Here is a 19466-nt window from a genome sequence, read left to right as displayed (position 1 = left end):
AAACACAATTATTTTCCTCCCGTGAAATACACTAAAAATGGCGGCCGCTTTAATTTAACAAAGCCAGGTCTAATATAAATTCGCAGTAACAGAAATATGGATGGATGGTTGGACTTTTTCTCCTACTAGAATTGTTTGTTTTTATTATTAAAACTAGCGATCATTCATATTTTTTTAATAAAATGAATAATATCACCGCCATTTAACATCGATTGTCGAACTTATTTTTCAGCCCAAGATTTCTTGTATCTAATGAGAAATTCGACTTTTTTTAAGGCTCTCAATGGAGAAAACAGATTTTAATAATAACGTTAATATTGAGGAAATTTCGTTTTAACTTGTTTTTAAGCATAAAATAAAAAGAAAATTTGTTTGTTTGTTGTTTAAGATGTAATTTTATTTCATCTCGTGAACTTTACAAACAGTATTCTCACTCGTGGACACGCCACTCGTGAGAATATTGTTTTTAAAGCCCACTCGATGAAATATAATTCATCTTACACACAAACAAATATCCTCTATGTATTCCGTTTTTAATGAACGGCTCATTTTTGTTTATTTTTTTTCTTTGTTGTTGGCTTGTGCTGTAAAAGAAAGTGTCAATTCAAAACTGGACGGCAGCTTCCATATAGTATGTGCATTCTATTATATTCAATAAAACTCCCTAGAACCGCAATAAAAGTATATTGTTCAAAGATGAGCGTAGTATATCTTTAAGTAATTTCAATACGTGTAGATTAATAAAAACTACGAACTTATTATATACATGTCAAATTTTCATACACATGTATATGACGACTACTTAAAATTGATATGAATAAATAGAATATTGTTTCCTTACAGTTGCGAAAATGGTCATACAGTATTCAAGTAGATAATGAATCGAATGCACTTAAAACTACTTGAAGTACTGCACAGTAGCAAACTCATTAAACCAAATGAAATGCGCAATTTAGTTAAGTATTATGTTGTTGTTATTTTTTTTCTCATATATCCTTTGTAGTTGATCTTCACTTACTATATTACTTAAAACGTTTTCCTTAAGTAATGATACGAGTACTCAAGTTGCAATCGTGAGTGTTTCTCGGTGAATTAGGTTTGAAGAAAAAGTAGGTACACCAGTATATTACAATATAAAATCTGTTAACTTTCATGTCACAGTTATTGACCTAGGATAGTAGTGCAAAGACATGTATCGACTTTCAATACATTGAGAAGTTTTGAAGACTGATATTGCACACAAAATTTTGCACACAGTTCACAAAACGTCATTATTCATTCAAAATCTTTGTTAGTTGAATTTGTTAAAAAATAAATTACAAATAAAAGCCCCCACCCTCACACTAGTCCTTCAAAATGCAGAATCACAGTTACACATATAAGCTCACATTATGATCCCAAAAACATGCATTAATTTTTAAAAGAATACCTTAAAACTTGAAATATCTATTATACCCAAAAACTTGTTTTATTTTTAGTGTTCAAAAGCAGTTTATTTTTGGTGTCCTGTTACAGTTTCCAGAAATATACTCATTGGTCTCTTATCGTTACTATTTTTGCTTCTGTTGCTATTTGGCACTTGGTACATATAAAGTGATTTAGAATTAGAAGCTTTTGGACTTGGTACATTTAAAGTGATTTAGAATTTTGTATGGAAGTGACATTACTACTTTGTTTCTATGACAATCTATTTCACATTCATCCATACTTTCTTCCGGTGATAAGCATCTAACACGCTCTTAAGCTATTATTTAAACGTTATAAAACTCATATTTGCCCTTTTTAAAATATTATTTGCTTCTGAGACACAATGTGGCTTAACCAAAGTGTTCAACCAACACCTGGGTTGATTTAGATAGCCCTACTATGCTTTGTGATAGTTATGATATGGCAATTTTTACTTTACACCGAAGTACAATATTGAAATATTACAAAAAACAGTAATTTACCACTCTTTTTTACATATGTGTTAATAAATATTTCAATACAGTTACATTGTAATTTTCCAGTGATATAGTAACAGGCCTAAATAAAACTTCCAAATGATAATTATGGCTAACTTCCACATTAACTAATGGACAGTAAACAGTAACAAAATTCACAAAATGACATTTTTTTCTCAATTTTTATTGTTCTTATATCTATATGTATGCAGAACTTCTTATTTCCCTAACATATGAATTTGTACGAACCACCATCAAGTAAAACACATTGCTCTAATCAATATGAAATAAAGGGGAATCAAATCTGTACATTTCTATAAAGTTTCATTGCCTTCCCTTAGCATATTTATACATGGTTTATAAATATATCCAAATACAATCAATATTTTTAATTTCATATTTCTGAAAAAGTAGCAATTAAACGTCTTGGAGACGGTCTTACACTGTTGTAATAGTAAACGCTGTATAATTTGTCAATAGTATATTGCTCTTCTTTTCAACCTACAGACATGCTAACACACATTCAATAAATTTGGTTTTATCAAGAAATTGATTCATTATCTATAAATTGTGCAATACTTGGTGGTATTCATTCAAATTAAAGGACAATAATAATGTATATAATATACTTAACAATAACTACTTCATGACATCGAAACAACTTGATCATTATATATCCAAGCATTCTTTGTAGATTGCATAGTAAATATAAACACCAAATTGAAGCAGTTTCCATCTAGACATGGGAACTTTTCAACCCTCAGTTTATTCAGACCCATATTGATTTACATATTGAAATCATATCTACTTCTTGTTCTCTATTTAATCTTTACATCATCTTTGACATAAATAAGACATACTATTCAGCCAGTTATAAAATTTGTATAGTATTTACTGCTTTTAAGTAAAGATAAAAAGATACCGAAGTTTAAATATTAAAAACACTTCAAATGTTTATGAATATGGATCAAGAACTACTTTACTAATCAATACAATCTACAAAAATGAACAACAATTATCTACATATTTATATTAGTATGGATTGTTATTGCATCTTGCTACAGCTATATATGATATTATAACATGATTATAGTTTGGGGACTTTTTTTGTTAGGTTTACTACACTTACATACATGATCTACTCTATTTAATTATATGTTTTGTATTATACTATTAACAGTATACATTTCATTTTTATATATAATAATCTGCATAGGAACGCCAGATCTACAGGACCAAAAAAGTTCTGAATTAACAAAAAGAGTACTTAATGTTAAATTGTATTCATACAATCAACTGGGACTGGAAAAAATCCTGATTTAAAACTTACAAAATACTTTCGTTTGCAAAAATTGTATTGTACATATCTATCTTCCTTGAATACCCACGGCCGCACCATTAACACTCAGCCGCAGGATTTTTTGCATACATGTTAATTAACCGTGGGTATCCGATGATGATATATATTTACAGGACAATGTTTTATATACAAGTCTCAATTAAACTGGTTGTTTTGTTTGATGGAAATCTTACATTTTAGCGCATTTTATTTTTTAATTCTACATTAAATGGGAACGCGTGCATTGAAAACTACTTGATATGGCAACTAATATGACTATCAACATGAAATTCATGGAAAAATAGATGATTTTGCTTATAAATAATAGAAAGATGATTTTCCTAAGAATAACAGAATTAAGTATTTCATACTAAATTTATATATCATAAACATATATTTACAGATGCCACCTCTGTACTTAAAACAATGTGAAACTAATTGCACATTCATTGAGTAAAACAACATGTAAACTTTCATAAATAGGTAGTAAAATGTAAGCTGTCTGGTTTTATTTATAGTCGGTTAAGAGTCCGACAAATACAAATTTTACATGAAAACTGTACAAAAATAAATCAATCAATTTGAATAATAATAATGTATAAGAAATTTCAATTGAATAATATATATCTTAAATCTTCTTTGATCATCAATTATTATTTAATATGCCATCTTCAACAGTCAGTTAGTTTCAGGTTGATATATTTACATTTCTGTTTATTACATATTTTGCAGTCAATATCAAAAGAAAATAAAACCAAACTGGCCAAATTTTATGTCATCTTTAAAATAAAATAATCAAGTTCAGGAAAGGAAAAATTATGATGAACATTTAGAAAATGAATAAACAACTCAGTTGTAATTATGTAAGTATGATAAAAATTGTCAAGTGAATATTAAATTTTGACTGCTTTCTAATTCCAAATATATTGAATCACATTTCACTCTTAAAAATACTGGTCCACTTCAATTGTCATGGAAACAGAAATATATATTTCAGAATGAATGTACATAATAGAACACTAACACAGTAGATTGTTTACAGGTTACAACAATGAATCTTTCCTCCATATAATATTGTGCACTACTAAAATACATAATGTGCAAATTGCATAATTTTTATTCTCAATGCTGCTATTTAAGCTAATATTCAATCCCAAAATACCAAGAAATTATCAACTTTTATTATGCATAAAATAACTGTTTAGCTTTGTTTGGTATTATGCTAGTTTACCCACAAATGTTAAAACCTGATGTTTAACTACAAATAAAGAGTTCAAATTAGGCATCGGCAGGTCTTAGTTGGAAAAGTTTGTCTACCACAGTCTCATCAGCCATTGTTGACACATCACCTATATCCTTGTCTCCTACAGCTATCTTACGTAATACACGTCTCATAATCTTTCCTGATCGTGTTTTAGGAAGTCCTGGTGCCTCCTGAATGAAGTCCGGTGAAGCAAATGGTCCTATTTTTGTTCTCACTGTAAATAAATTAGAATTCTTATAGGTTTTATTTTGAGATAAGAAGAACAACATGACTAGGTCGCAAAACTATTTCAGACTTTTTTTAAAGAATTTATCTTATCATACTTCATTAACAGCAAAACATTATACAAAGCCCCAAAGAATGTATGGAAACATCATTTGTTACAAGCTTTTTGGGTTTTCTTTTGTTATTTTATTTTTTAGGCATTCTGATAAAAAACTAGAAATGTGTCCATAGGACACTGATGCCCCCACACGCCACTGTTCTGTCAATCTTATGACTCTAGGTCAAATATTTTTTGGACTACATGTGCCACAAGTTGAAAACTAAAAATCAACAAAGGGCCATAATTCTGTTAAATTTGGTCGCAGCAAAAATTCCTTCCTTTACTACCATCTACACATTAAGGTTGTTAATCCCTGGAAGTTTAAGCAAAATCTGCCATCCGGTTTAAGAGGAGTTGCGTTCACAAAATTTCTACAAAGTATATAATGAAAAAATCAACAAAGGGCCATAATTCTGTTAAATTTGGTTGCAGCAAAAATTCCTTCCTTTACTGCCATCTACACATTAAAGTTGTTCATCCCTGGAAGTTTAAGCAAAATCTGCCATCCGGTTTAAGAGGAGTTGCATTCACAAAATTTCTACATAGTATATAGTGAAAAAATCAACAAAGGGCCATAATTCTGTTAAATTTGGTCGCAGCGAAAATTCCTTCCTTTACTGCCATCTACATATTAAGGTTGTTCATCCCTGGAAGTTTAAGCAAAATCTGCCATCCGGTTTAAGAGGAGTTGCGTTCACAAAATTTCTACATAGTATATAGTGAAACTAGAAATGTGTCCATAGGACACGGATGCCCCCACACGCCACTGTTCTGTCAATCTTATGACTCTAGGTCAAATATTTTTTGGACTACATGTGCCACAAGTTGAAAACTAAAAATCAACAAAGGGCATCATGGAAGTTTAAGCAAAATCTGCCATCCGGTTTAAGAGGAGTTGCGTTCACAAAATTTCTACAGAGTATATAGTGAAAAAATCAACAAAGGGCCATAATTCTGTCAAATTTGGTTGCAGCAAAAATTCCTTCCTTTACTACCATCTACACATTAAGGTTGTTCATCGATCCTGGCAGTTTAAGCAAAATCTGCCATCAGGTTTAAGAGGAGTTGCGTTCACAAAATTTCAACATAGTATATAGTGAAACAAGAGCTGTCCGTAAGACAGCGCGCTCGACTTTTTTATTGCTTGCCAATAAAAAAAGTTTTTGCAGTAAAAGGCTATACAAGAATCTCTGTATTTTTAAAGTGAACAATGGCCATGAGCATTAAGATATTTAGTGAAGAATTATTTTACTGAATTGTGTGATACCCTTGAACACTGCTTGCCTATAATACAAAACATTGACAGTTAAGGGCCATAATTCAAATAAAATCTTTGACAGAATTACCTTCTCCTGGACATGTTTGGGAATCATGATTGTAAACAAGTATTCCAACTTTCAAATTAATATCTCAAACAGTTCAGTCAAAAAGTGGACTGGTACTAAAAACTTAACCAAGATTCTAAGTCGATAAAAGGCCTTAATTTTTAAAACAAATCCTTGACAGAGTTACCTTCTCTTGCGTACAGATGGGGGTAATGATGTGAAATAGCATTAAAAGTTTCAAAGCAATATCTCAAAGGGTTAAGGCAATAAGTGGATTTTACCCATATTCAATGTATTTTCTAAGTCAAAAAGGGGCATAATTCTGTCAAAAACCTTGACAGAGTTATGTCCTCTTGTCTGTTGATGAAGGTCGTGATGGTAAACAAGTATGGTCAGTTTCAAAGCAATACCTCCAATGGTTTTGAAATAAAGTGAGGTGGTACAAAAAACTTAACCAAGCTCAATACACTTTCTAAGTCAAAAAAGGGCCATAATTCTGTCAAAAACCTTGACAGAGTTATGTACTCTTGTCTGTAGATGGAGGTTATGATGGTGAACAAGTATGGTAAGTTTCAAAGCCATACTTGTAATACTTCTGAAATAAAGTGGGGTGGTACGAAAAACTTAACCAAGGTGTGACGCCGACGCCGACGCCGGGGCGAGTAGGATAGCTCCCCTTTTCATAGAAAAGTCGAGCTAAAAATCAACAAAGGGCCATAATTCTGTTAAATTTGGTCGCAGCAAAAATTCCTTCCTTTACTACCATCTACACATTAAGGTTGTTTATCCCTGAAAGTTTAAGCAAAATCTGCCATCCGGTTTAAGAGGAGTTGCGTTCACAAAATTTCTACATAGTATATATTGAAAAAATCAACAAAGGGCCATAATTCTGTTAAATTTGGTCGCAGTTAAAATTCCTTCCTTTACTACCATCTACAAATTAAGGTTGTTCATCCCTGGAAGTTTAAGCAAAATCTGCCATCCGGTTTAAGAGGAGTTGCGTTCACAAAATTTCTACATAGTATATAGTGAAAAAATCAACAAAGGGCCATAATTCTGTTAAATTTGGTCGCAGCAAAAATTCCTTCCTTTACTACCATCTACACATTAAGGTTGTTCATCCCTGGAAGTTTAAGCAAAATCTGCCATCTGGTTTAAGAGGAATTGCGTTCACAAGATTTCGGGACGTACGGACAGACGTACGAACGAACGGACAGACGGACAGACAAGTGCAACGCTATATGCTCCCACTCTGTGGGGGCATAAAAATCAACAAAGGGCCATAATTCTGTTAAATTTGGTCGCAGCAAAAATTCCTTCCTTTGCTACCATCTACACATTAAGGTTGTTCATCCCTGTAAGTTTAAGCAAAATCTGCTATCCGGTTTAAGATAAGTTGCTTTCACAAAATTTCTACATAGTATATAGTGAAAAAATCAACAAAGGGCCATAATTATGTTAAATTTGGTCGCAGCAAAAATTCCTTCCTTTACTACCATCTACACATTAAGGTTGTTCATCCCTGTAAGTTTAAGAAAAATCTGCCATCCGATTTAAGAGGAGTTGCGTTCACAAAATTTCTACATAGTATATAGTGAAAAAATCAACAAAGGGCCATAATTCTTTTAATTTGGTCGCAGCGAAAATTTCTTCCTTTACTACCATCTACACATTAAGGTTGTTCATCCCTGTAAGTTTAAGCAAAATCTGCCATCCGGTTTAAGAGGAGTTGCGTTCACAAGATTTCGGGACATACGGACTGACGGACGGACGGACAAGTGCAACGCTATATGCTCCCACATTGTGGGGGCATAAAAACTACACCTTTCTAGACTTATATTCACAATTAAATTATAATATCATAAGAACTTGCCAAATATCTGACAAAATAAATGAAACAGATTTTATCAATAGAAACTTACATGATTTTATTTTATTCAAAACACTTACCTGATGTAAGAACCTTTAGATGCATATGTTTATATGTTTCAAACATTAAAAGTCTTTTTCATGTCATACATTAGTAACAGAGAATATAAGTAAAACTCTCACCTTGAGCTCGTAGTTCATGTAAGAGGTCTGCAGTGAATGTAAAACCCTGTAATAATAGCAAGTATAATCTATATTAATTATAAAAACGGTACTTTCCAACAAAATAATCTAATAATGACCATATTTCCAAATTTTAAAATGCTACCTTATCATTTGAACAACTAAACATTCATTTTCACTGATACCATTATTATATCATTCTTACAGTGATCTGACTTTTGGTTCAAATCTTATCTTGCTGCATGAATATTTTATTTCAAGCATTAACCTTTAACCTGATTTCTTTAACATATAATTTCTTCACTACATAAAAATGTGATACACCGCCTTCAAAATGGACAATCTAACATTGAGACATTTAGCAGCACAATTAGGTTGGTAATGTTACATTTCTTACATTTCTTGAGCCATGTGTGCAATATAGATTAAATTGATTTAAGCAGATAAATGATTATATATGTGTGTGTACCTGTTTAAGTGTAACAAAGCAGTATGTACATTCTCCTTTAATTCTATGAGGATGCGAGACAACAGCAGCCTCTGTTACTGCTTTATGTTCAACTAAAGCTGATTCTATCTCTGCTGTACTAAGTAAATGAGCTGATACATTTACCATATCATCTATACGACCTGTCACCCATATATAACCATCTTTGTCACGTCGTCCACCTATATGTTAATACACGAATGTATTATATTATCAAACTAAGAGCATAAGTGACAGATAGCATGGTCATATATTGTTATCAAAAACATTCCAGTTTAAGCATACTCATTTTATGAAAACTTTTTGGAACTTTACTTATATACCATTAATCAAATATCATTGTAAACAATCTATAGCTTTTAGAAAGGAAGATCAAAAGATAACTGCATGTCAAAATGACCAAAAAAAACCACAACATTTTCTGATTCACAAAAGTTGAGATACCAATCTTTACATTTATAAAACATGATGGAAAAATATATAACATAAAATAAAAAAATTCAATAGGTCATATATCGAACTTGCCAATATTTCAGAAGCATCAATTCTGCTTTATAAAGCAAACATAAATAATAAGATTTAATATAATTCATTGGACATTAACATAAAATAAGATCTCACCATCTCCAGTTGTATAGTAGCCTGGAAATTTCTTGAAGTAGGTGGTCTCAAATCTTTGTTGATTTCCATAAACTGTTCTCATTATACCTGGCCATGGTTGTTTAAACACCTACACATATAAAATATATAACATTTAATCAGGATGTGCTATTAAAATATTGGTACTTGCATGTAAAATTTCATATAAAAAACAAAAGATAAAAAATAGGTTTCATTTAAGTTACATTTAATATTAATCAAGGTAAAAAATGACAGTGAACTTACAATATATCCCTCTCCATCTCCCTGCACTTCTGTACCGTCCTCATTTAGTATTACAGGTACAACACCAAAGAATGGGAATGTCTGAAATCATATATGCTTATAAACATATAGTTATCATAAAATTAGACAGTTGATAATGAACAAAAAAAACTTTGCACTATCTATGCATTGCTATTCAAAAATAACAATGTTATAAATATGACATTATATAAATTAGATATGGTTTTTATTGTAAACATAACTTTTAATATAATTAATACTCATTTTCTTCCTGAAACAGACTCTTTATTTTGAAGAAGATTACATGGAGTCAATTGATTCCTTTAGAAAACAACACACATCATATAGTTTACTCACAGCAGATCCTGGTTTTGTGGGTGTGGCTCCAGGTAGAGGTGATATAACATGTCCTCCCTATAATAATATATGTAATTATATAATAACACATTGACTTAATCATCAACGAGAGAGCATTTTTACTCAGATTACAATTAATTACAAATAATCCATTCAAGAATTAGTAATCTAGAAATTAATTTACAGTACATTAACACACCAAATAAATGTATATATCATAAGCTTCTAGTGAATACCATCAGCAGTTAATGAAACTCAAATCTGCATGCAAAATCTTTAACAAATTATAATGCTAAGATTGATGCCTGGGCAAGAAGGACAGCCTATTTTTTCTTTTAATTCTTTAAAAGCTTAAGATTAGAATGTTCCTCTTAAATGAAGTTTTCATTCATACTGAATTGTCTTTACCATGAGGTACAAAGAACAGCTTGCTCACATTTATATTAACATCAACTTACAACATAAATGAATTAAAAGATCAATTGTAACAGTTTTCAAGTAAGAGCTTTTTGAAAACAAGACAATGAAAATGAAACATTTTCTCCTATTAAATATTTACAAAAGATCAGAATGATGTAACATCTGGAAAAGATACATGGCTTGCAGTATCTACAGTTTGCTGATCAATATTAATTTTGAATTAAGTGACAGTTGAGGATTTCCAGTACATTCGTTCATCTATTAGCTAGAACATACATTACACTCAATCAGATTATTTGTTTGAATTAAGTGCTAATATACTGTAATGAAAATAAACACAAAAAACAAAACAAATTAACAATGTGAGGCTGTCAACCCAAATGCATTCCCTGACTACCTATGATTATGGTGTATATGACTGCAAAAAAACAACATTCTGTATCTTAAATTTACAGTGTGGCAAACCACATATCACAATGACTATAAAGTTTTCCTCATCAAACAATACATTATAAATAATTCTGTAATTTTCTAGCTTATGAAAACAAATTACATTAAACATAAATTTAGATATTTAAAATACACCTACAGTTTCAGTTTGCCAAAATGTGTCCACAACAGTGCATTTCTTGTTGCCGACCACATTGTAATACCACAACCAAGCTTCTGGATTAATAGGTTCTCCTACAGTTGCTATCACTTTTAGAGAATCTCTATTATATCTAAAATATCAATTAAAATGAATTATTTCTCAGCCTTGAAAATCTACCCTTAAAACTTTATAGCCGTAAACTTAAATTGTAAGAATTTAATAAAATTTCAAATTTTCAAAGGTGCTACAAAATTTTAACTGGCATTTCTTACGTCAAACTTAACAGGTATCCGTTTCAGTTTGAAGGGATATTTTTTTATCACCTTTTATATATCAAGGGATGCTATCAACATAAGATGTACTTTATCTCGAGTACCCTATTAAATAAAACTAAGATCTTGTGTTAGTTAAGACGTTCTTAAAACTTAAAATCTACATAGTCAAAAATGTTTAACATTTAAAAAAGATGAATAATGGCTGTATATAAATAGCAAGTTATATTGTATTTGTTAGACAATGCTATGTCTTCCTATCAAAATCAAGTTAGGGGCTATTTTTTTTAATTTAACAACAACTTGTCAATGTTTGTACAAATCAATTAACACAATTAAAGAATTGTAATTACTTGACAACATGTTCATCACCAAATCCCATCAATGATCTTATAGCTGTAGGTGCTGTGTAAAACTTGGACACCTTGTACTTCTCAACAATACGCCAAAATCTGCCCGGGTCAGGATATGTTGGTACGCCTTCAAACTGAAACATATTTAAAGAACGCTGTCATTTCTATCACAATAGGACATTTGTTTCTCTGTTTTAGATTCGAATATATTTTCAAACACCATATTAAATTATCAGTCAGACCTTATTTGCAAAACAAACAATTTTTCAATTTATTTCATACTTGTTAATGTTTTAAATTTAATTTTTACTGATTTCTGCCATGTAATATCTTAAGATCTTTTTCAAAACATTATCACATCATATTATCACTATGTTATGTTGAAAATTACATGTTAAATTTCTCAATTATTTTTCATTTCTGAAGATAGTATGCATACATTTACAGGCTATTTGTTATCATGTACATTTTACATATCATGCAGTGTTTCTGCTAAAATTTCAATTATTTTATGATGTACGCAATTCATATGGGTCCAAATATAATCTGACTACTTTCAGTCATATTTTGATATTTTCACTGTAAATTTTATCAAAAATTTAAAACACCATTATATTTCGAGAATCATTTTCAATCAATGTATTAAAGTAGTATTTTATTATTCATATTTTATTTATATTATTTACATTAGTCTTTTGACTATCAAAATACTGAAAAACATCCTTATTAAACCTAATGTTAATTTATCCAGCTTAAACAATTACATTTTAACACATCCAGTTATATAAATATCAACTTAGTTTCATTAAAAAAATTCAAAAGAATTTTGTTAAACAAGAAATATTAAAAGTAACATCAACAAGAAAATAACCAATTTGGTCCTAAACTTGTGAGAACCAATAGTTATTAGCCTTTCAACGGCCAATCTGCACAACCATGCAATTCAACCTGGTTCTATACATTTTTACCTCAATAACAAAAAGTTCAAAAAAATTTAATACATGCACCAATGTCCATTTAAGAAATTGTTCAGGTTACATGTTAATATTTCTACAATAACTTACCATAACGGAGGTAGCAGCATTTAGAAGTGGACCATATGTGACGTATGTGTGACCAGTGATCCAACCAACATCAGCTGTACACCAGAATATATCATCAGGATGATAGTCAAAGTCATATTTGAATGTTGTTGAAGAGTACAACATATAACCTGCCTGTGTATGTAATACTCCTTTTGGTTTACCTGTAGAACCACTGTAAAACAACTTTCTGTATTTAGTTAATTAGAATAAGGTTGAAGGTTGAATGTGAAATGTAAAATATTATAAAGAGAAACACACTTGCATCAGTTTTGATGATCAATTCAATAGTCAACTGACTTAAACTGTAAACATTTATGCATCAGCAAGTATATACAAATTGAGAAACACCACTAGATTTAAGTTAACTATCCAACATCTTTTTTTTAAGTGTCAGCACTATAGTGCCAGGCCAACACTGACACATGCAAAGGTAGTACCTATTTACTGTTGCCTACTTTTTTCTTGGTTGGGTTTTACAACACCAACACAGTATATGTCATATAACAACTTTTGAGCTTTACTGATGAAGAAAGACCTCAGTTGCCCTCTGTGCATTATTTTAATCAAGAACAGGCACCTGAGTAGAACCACCAAAGTTCCGAAAGATAGCTGGATAGCATCCTCAAATTGGAAGAATTCAAAGTCCTTGTCAGGATTCAAACCCACAGCGGTGATGGGCAAGTGGTTTGAAATCCACAACATTAACCACTTGGCCAAGGATGCCCCTAGTCATGACCTTAGTACGGCCTATTAAGTACTGACTTCAAAATCTATATAGGTCATATACTGGCCATTGGCAGTGTCCTTTATGGCTTATTTTTCTTTAGTCATTAATAAGATAAGGAAAAGGTGATTACGAATGTATATATAAAAAAAATTTACAACATTTTACCCCTTAAAATATAAATACTGTTACATAACAACACAGGTAATTTTATTTGATACCTTGTATACAACATAAAGAGTGGGTCTTCAGCATCCAGCCATACAGGTGGACATTCTGCAGAAGCTCCCTCTACTAGTTCATGCCACCATTTATCACGAGGGGCATGCCATTTAATACGAAGTTGACGACAAGGTCTCACTGCTGGTCGAGGCTCCTCTTCACCTTCACCTACCACTACTTCATCGCTAGGTAACAGATGACGGCAAACAATCACATGCTCCACTGTGTGGCCTCTGTTAAACAAAAACATATGTAAAATTATACTGAAAATTCATAAAATAAACTAAATAACATCTGGTATAACTAAAGCAGTCTCAGGAAAAGGTTTCATATAAGCTTAAGACCTTTTCTACTCAATTCTTATTGTAATTTATATACTGTATTCTTGTATTATTTGTATGTATACATTGAAAAATAATAAATTGTTCAAGTAAAAATAAGGTTTATGTCCAAGACTTTTTAACTTCATTCTTTACATAAATATATCAAACTTACGCAGCTTCACATTTTAAGACTGCATTGTCAACAATATCTTTTAAATTCAGTAACTTAGTTCCTCTCCACACTCCATCTGTAATGATGATATGTTAAAGTTTTAACTTTCATCTCACAATATACTTCATTAAAATAATTCAGTTAAAATATTATCATTTTTATTTAAAGTTATGAACATTCAAAAGTATATTACAAACTGTGAAATATCCATATAATCAATTAACAATAATACATATGTATCTTCATAAACAGAATATGTATTTTCATAAACAGACAAAAAACCTTTAACATGAAAAAACAAGCACACTGATCATGTTTTCAAATAAAGTATCAACTTCACCTACCAAATTTTGCTGTCTGAGGCTCTAAGCAAGGTAATATTAAAAACCATTTCAGGAACTGACTTACTATCTTTTTATAAATTAAATGAAAATGAATCTAGTCACAAAGAAAATTTGAATAGTTAATACCGATATACAGTTGCATTACACTTTTGGTACAAGTAATATTCATGTGACTGACTGTAATATTCCTAATGATAATATATTTAAAATTTACAGCAATGTGAATATAATTTAACAAGTATCTCATTTTGCCAATCTGAATGTACTTCTTAACTTTCTGTTGTATTTCATAGTTTTAACTAAACTGAACAATAAGTAGCATACTGTAAAATCATTATTATTCGTGGGGCACGAATTTTTGTGGTTTTCGTGGGTAGGTCAATCCACGAATTTAAGATCCAACGAAACTTTATCCCTAGAATTACTTCTAAACATGTCTCTATTCTTTACATGCATCAACGCTTTTTCCGACCGATTATAGTGTTATGATGGTAAACAGACAATCAAGTAAGTGAAAGAGTAAATCTATAAATAGTTAAGGTTTGCAATATTTAAGAAACTTGGAAAGAAAAGACGATTATGTGTCCTTAATTTGCTGTTACAAATGTCGATCGTATATACACATCACGAGACTGCTCGATTGTTGTAGGCTACTCGATCGTGTTACCCAGAATACTTTACATAATCGAGTGAATACGGGAAACCAGTGTAATAATAGCGCTAATGAAAATTGTCAGTTTGCTCTTATTAATTGCTTATAGAATTAAATAATCTTTGATAGTAATGTCGTAAGTGAAGTTCACAAAACATTAAAAAAAACAATCGCTAAAACGGATGAATTGTCGTCTTTAAAAGATCCAGTTTAAATGAATTTTAATCTGTATTTGTGCGACCATTTTTAAACACGCTGCCGATGACTAAATCCGCACAACCCCGTGTTATTTACTCATATTAATGAATATATATGCATGTAAATTTACACAGTCGATGTGATGTTGCGTGTAGTAACTGTCAAATATGGTAAGACAAATTCATGGTGTAAACTTTTTAAACTCGCTTGTTAAAACGTGTCAGGGATCGTATAAATTATGCAATGTTTACATCGGCGAATCACAGGGGCAGTGTGTACAGTAGACTAGAGCTGCATATCATGTCACAAAAATGTGTTAATTGCAGTCAATTATCGGCAGTTGTTATGCCCAGAGGCAAGGTTTAGATTACTGACAAGCACTGTGTGAAACGTCAAGATATGTACATGCGGTTAGTAAAAATACGCGGCGATATAGTGAGATTATTTTTTCTCTAGGTTATTTATTTTTTTACAAGAAAATGAAAATCCACGAATTTATGAACCCACGAAAATGCCCGTTTTGATAAAACCACGAAATTTCATGCCCACGAATATAAGTGAATTCGCAGTATATGCCATAGTATAATACTATAGTATAGAATAGAATACAAAGTTCATCAAATGAACTGTATTATGCACAGGGAAACTTTTACTTTACTACAACCATTTTATGACTTACATTTTAATCTACATTTATAAACCATGCAATTTAAAGGGTCTGCAGAGCCCTTATTCAAAGGATTTTGTGATGATAATGGATATATTTAAGTGCAAGTCATGCAAACTTAATTTAATAAATTAAAAAAAATCAAAAGATATGTTTGGTAAAACATATGCCCCTGACATGATTTTTCAAAATGCTTCAACTATAAAGGGGTTCCTTGGAAAAATGGATGCCTGCTTATGTTATGGCCATAGTATGTACATAGTTAAGGTAAATATATACAGTATAAAGCTGATGGCATTTATTAAACTTTAAATGTATCAAACATGCAAAATAAAGGAGACAAGGACACCTGGGTGAGTTCAATAACTCTCCCTATTCGCTCAAAAAGAAATAACTGGATGAATTAAAATAGATACTGCGACAATTAAACTTACATAGGTTAGACCTTGGTTAGTAAAAGTTTATGCAATATGAAGGTATTGGTACAAATAAAAACTTTATCTTACTTGCCACAGTAAGGTTAACAATAACTATTTTATAAGGAATAAACTAGGGGGAAAATGAAACCCTCAGTTCTGTAACTTGTCAAGATCATTACCCTGTATTAGTAAATATTTATACTAAAGTATGCAGTCATTGGTAGAGGTAGATCATAGGATAATCTTATTTGCTGGAATAGGTTAATATTGTACAAACAGACAGTTCAATAACTGGATGCCTAGGGGCATAAAAAAGAATCCAAAAAAAAAAGAGTAATACCTGATGTAATAACTACTGAACATTTAGCATCTAAAATACGGTCTGCTAATGATTCTGCTGAAAATCCCCCAAACTAAAATAAAAACAACATTGTACATTCAACCTATACATATCCAAGTCTACTCCTTTTATAACATTTAATTAAATAGTTCAATTTAAAAAAGAAAAAGACTATTAACCTATAAAAGACAAATTCATTCACGATGGCTACAACTTGGATACATGTATGTTAACTATTATTGAATATACAATTATCATTCCGCTCTACTGCAAACTGTAAATAAACAGATAATCAACACAATATTCATCTTTCAATAGAACAAGAGAGAAACTGAAAGTAAATGACATTGATACACTTATAACTTAACATTTTACCGGAAATCTGGAGCATAATGCAATCAACTTTAGGGGGCAAGTACATGTCAAATACATCACAAGAAAATAAAAATGTTACAAAATTTTCTCTCTTGTTCATTATTTTTCATATAAAAGATCAACCATAAATAATAGACATATCAAAGCTTCAAACTCAGTCTTCCAAAATGTCCATATAAATTGTTTTAAAACACACTTCCAAAAAGCACAAAAATTCTGGTCTCCTTAATTTTACATCTTGAGCAGCTGATCTTGAATTGTATGATTTTTTAAATTTTAGAAAAATGTTTGTCTTACAACCAATCAATAATTTCATCATGATTATACTACATTATCACAAGTTATTTAGTTGACTTATACTGAAAGTGTTTGCTCTCATCCATGAGTATACATGTTGACTAAATCTCTTTTTTAAATATACAAATGGGGACAGTTGGTAGAACAAAAATTTTGAAGCTGAGATGTACTGAACACTTTGTGTCTACCTGCAGTTACAAGAACACTGCATTGAGCACCAATTAACCTTTCAGATAATGATTCTACAGAAAATCCTCCAAACTGAAAACATGTAAATACCTCATTCAGTACTTTTACAAACTTTTAACAATATGCAAGTGCTGTTTCATTCATCAAAGATAGTCATGTGCAGCAAAACTTTTTTTATAAACAAGCATGGTTCAAAATAGCTTAACAACTTTAATCCTCAATACAAGAGGGCCATGATGGCCCTGAGGTCGCTCACATGTATATAGGCCCCTGGAGCGGGGCCAGTTTAAACCCCAGGGCTTTTATTTGAACAAACTTGGAAGACACCCATTAGAAGATGTTTCATGATGTTAAGTTTTTACTACACACATAAAATTATAATGAAAAACAATGACCTTCCCACCCCCCACCTCCTGGCAGGGCCAATTTTAATCCAAAGGCTTTTATTTGAACAAACTTGGTAGACACCCATAAGATGTTTCATGCTGAACATCTAAGCTCTAGCTCATTGGGTTTCTTAAAAGAACATTTTTTTAAGTTTTTACTATACACATATAGTTAAATACAATGACACCCTGGGGCGGGACCAATTTTGACCCAAAGGCTTTTATTTGAACAATCTTGGTAGACACTCATTAGAAGATGTTTCATGCTTAATATCTTAGCTCTAGCTCTTTGGGTTCTTTAAAAGAAGATTTTTTTAAGTTTTTACTATATGCACATAGGGAAAATCAATGACCCCCTGGGGCGGGGCTTATTTTGACCCCAGGGCTTTTATTTGAACAAACTTGGTAGACACCCATTAGAAGATGTTTCATGCTAAATATCTTAGCTCTAGCTCTTTGGGTTCTTTAAAAGAAATTTTTTTAAGTTTTTATTATATGCATATCCTCAGGGTACTTTATACCGGGAGGTACTTTGTACCGGGAATGTCCAGATATTACAAACAATACTTATATAAAAAAATACTTTTGTATGCAAGTGTTTTTCACATTAATTTCATACACAATATAGCATTTTTTGAAGAAAATTCAAAGTTTTAATAACCCTATTCACATAAATGTGTTTTTAGTATAAAAACCAGTAATATTGATAACGATTTGGACCCAACATGATATTTTGAATGTGTGTGCAATGCTTATCAAATTGTTACTCTTTTACTGTGTGGTAATTGATAAATATTGAATAGAACTTTAGTATCATTAACAGTAATGGACCATTTACATATGTTCTTAACTTTTTATTGATTGCTTAAATGTCATTCCTGGTATTAAGTACTTAAAAACAAAGATGGCTGCCACTCATATGAGGTTATTAACAGAACTATCTTTTTGATGTATAGTTAAAATTTCTTTTGGATGATTGTTACTTTTGTCAAAAAATGGTACCTCCTACAGAAAATAACTATTTTATCCTAGATTTTTTCTGTATTACATGATGGTGGGCCTAATAAGGCTTACACTCCCGGTAGATAGTACAACCAGGATATAGGGAAAATCAATGACCCCCTGGGGCGGGGCCAATTTTGACCCCAGGGCTTTTATTTGAACAAACTTGGTAGACACTCACTAGAAGATGTTTCATGCCAAATATCTAGTAAGTAAGTAAGTAAGTAACGACTTTATTTAATGAGGCAACACAGTTGGGCAAGCCCAGTCTTCCCTGTGGGCCTCAACAATATACAAAACAATTTACAAAATATAATACATCAATAAAAGATTGAATAATATCACAAGTAGATTTCATTATTATACATCAACACTGACATAGTTTAAAAAAAGAAAAATTCAACATTGAATTGAATGGTAACAAAATTGAAAATTTACATACATATTAACAAAAATA

At 31.1% G+C, this 19466-nt stretch overlaps 1 protein-coding gene across 2 annotated transcripts in view; it reads right to left on the bottom strand.

Moving 5' to 3' along the window:
• Positions 1-2106: 2106 nt before the first annotated feature.
• Positions 2107-19466, bottom strand: part of LOC132749785 (acetyl-coenzyme A synthetase, cytoplasmic-like) — a 31209-nt gene continuing 13849 nt past the window's right edge. The window contains exons 4-15 of one of the 2 annotated variants that reach the window (XM_060739683.1): positions 17621-17693; positions 14141-14216; positions 13645-13878; positions 12679-12871; positions 11615-11748; positions 10987-11119; positions 9978-10034; positions 9621-9701; positions 9357-9465; positions 8718-8917; positions 8249-8294; positions 2107-4760 (exon numbers count right to left, since the gene is read on the bottom strand). In XM_060739683.1, the coding sequence (XP_060595666.1) occupies positions 4561-4760; positions 8249-8294; positions 8718-8917; positions 9357-9465; positions 9621-9701; positions 9978-10034; positions 10987-11119; positions 11615-11748; positions 12679-12871; positions 13645-13878; positions 14141-14216; positions 17621-17693 (1536 nt within the window). In that variant the 3' untranslated portion in view covers positions 2107-4560. Of the gene's footprint in view, positions 4761-8248; positions 8295-8717; positions 8918-9356; positions 9466-9620; positions 9702-9977; positions 10035-10986; positions 11120-11614; positions 11749-12678; positions 12872-13644; positions 13879-14140; positions 14217-16760; positions 16834-17620; positions 17694-19466 lie in introns of both variants that reach the window. The other variant, XM_060739682.1, reaches the window with a different exon arrangement.

Source organism: Ruditapes philippinarum, unplaced genomic scaffold (genome assembly GCF_026571515.1).
Source record: "Ruditapes philippinarum isolate M1 unplaced genomic scaffold, ASM2657151v2 ctg5697_1_1_1_1, whole genome shotgun sequence".
In the NCBI taxonomy this organism is placed as follows: domain Eukaryota; kingdom Metazoa; phylum Mollusca; class Bivalvia; order Venerida; family Veneridae; genus Ruditapes; species Ruditapes philippinarum.
This window is presented reverse-complemented; position numbering and strand designations above follow the sequence as displayed.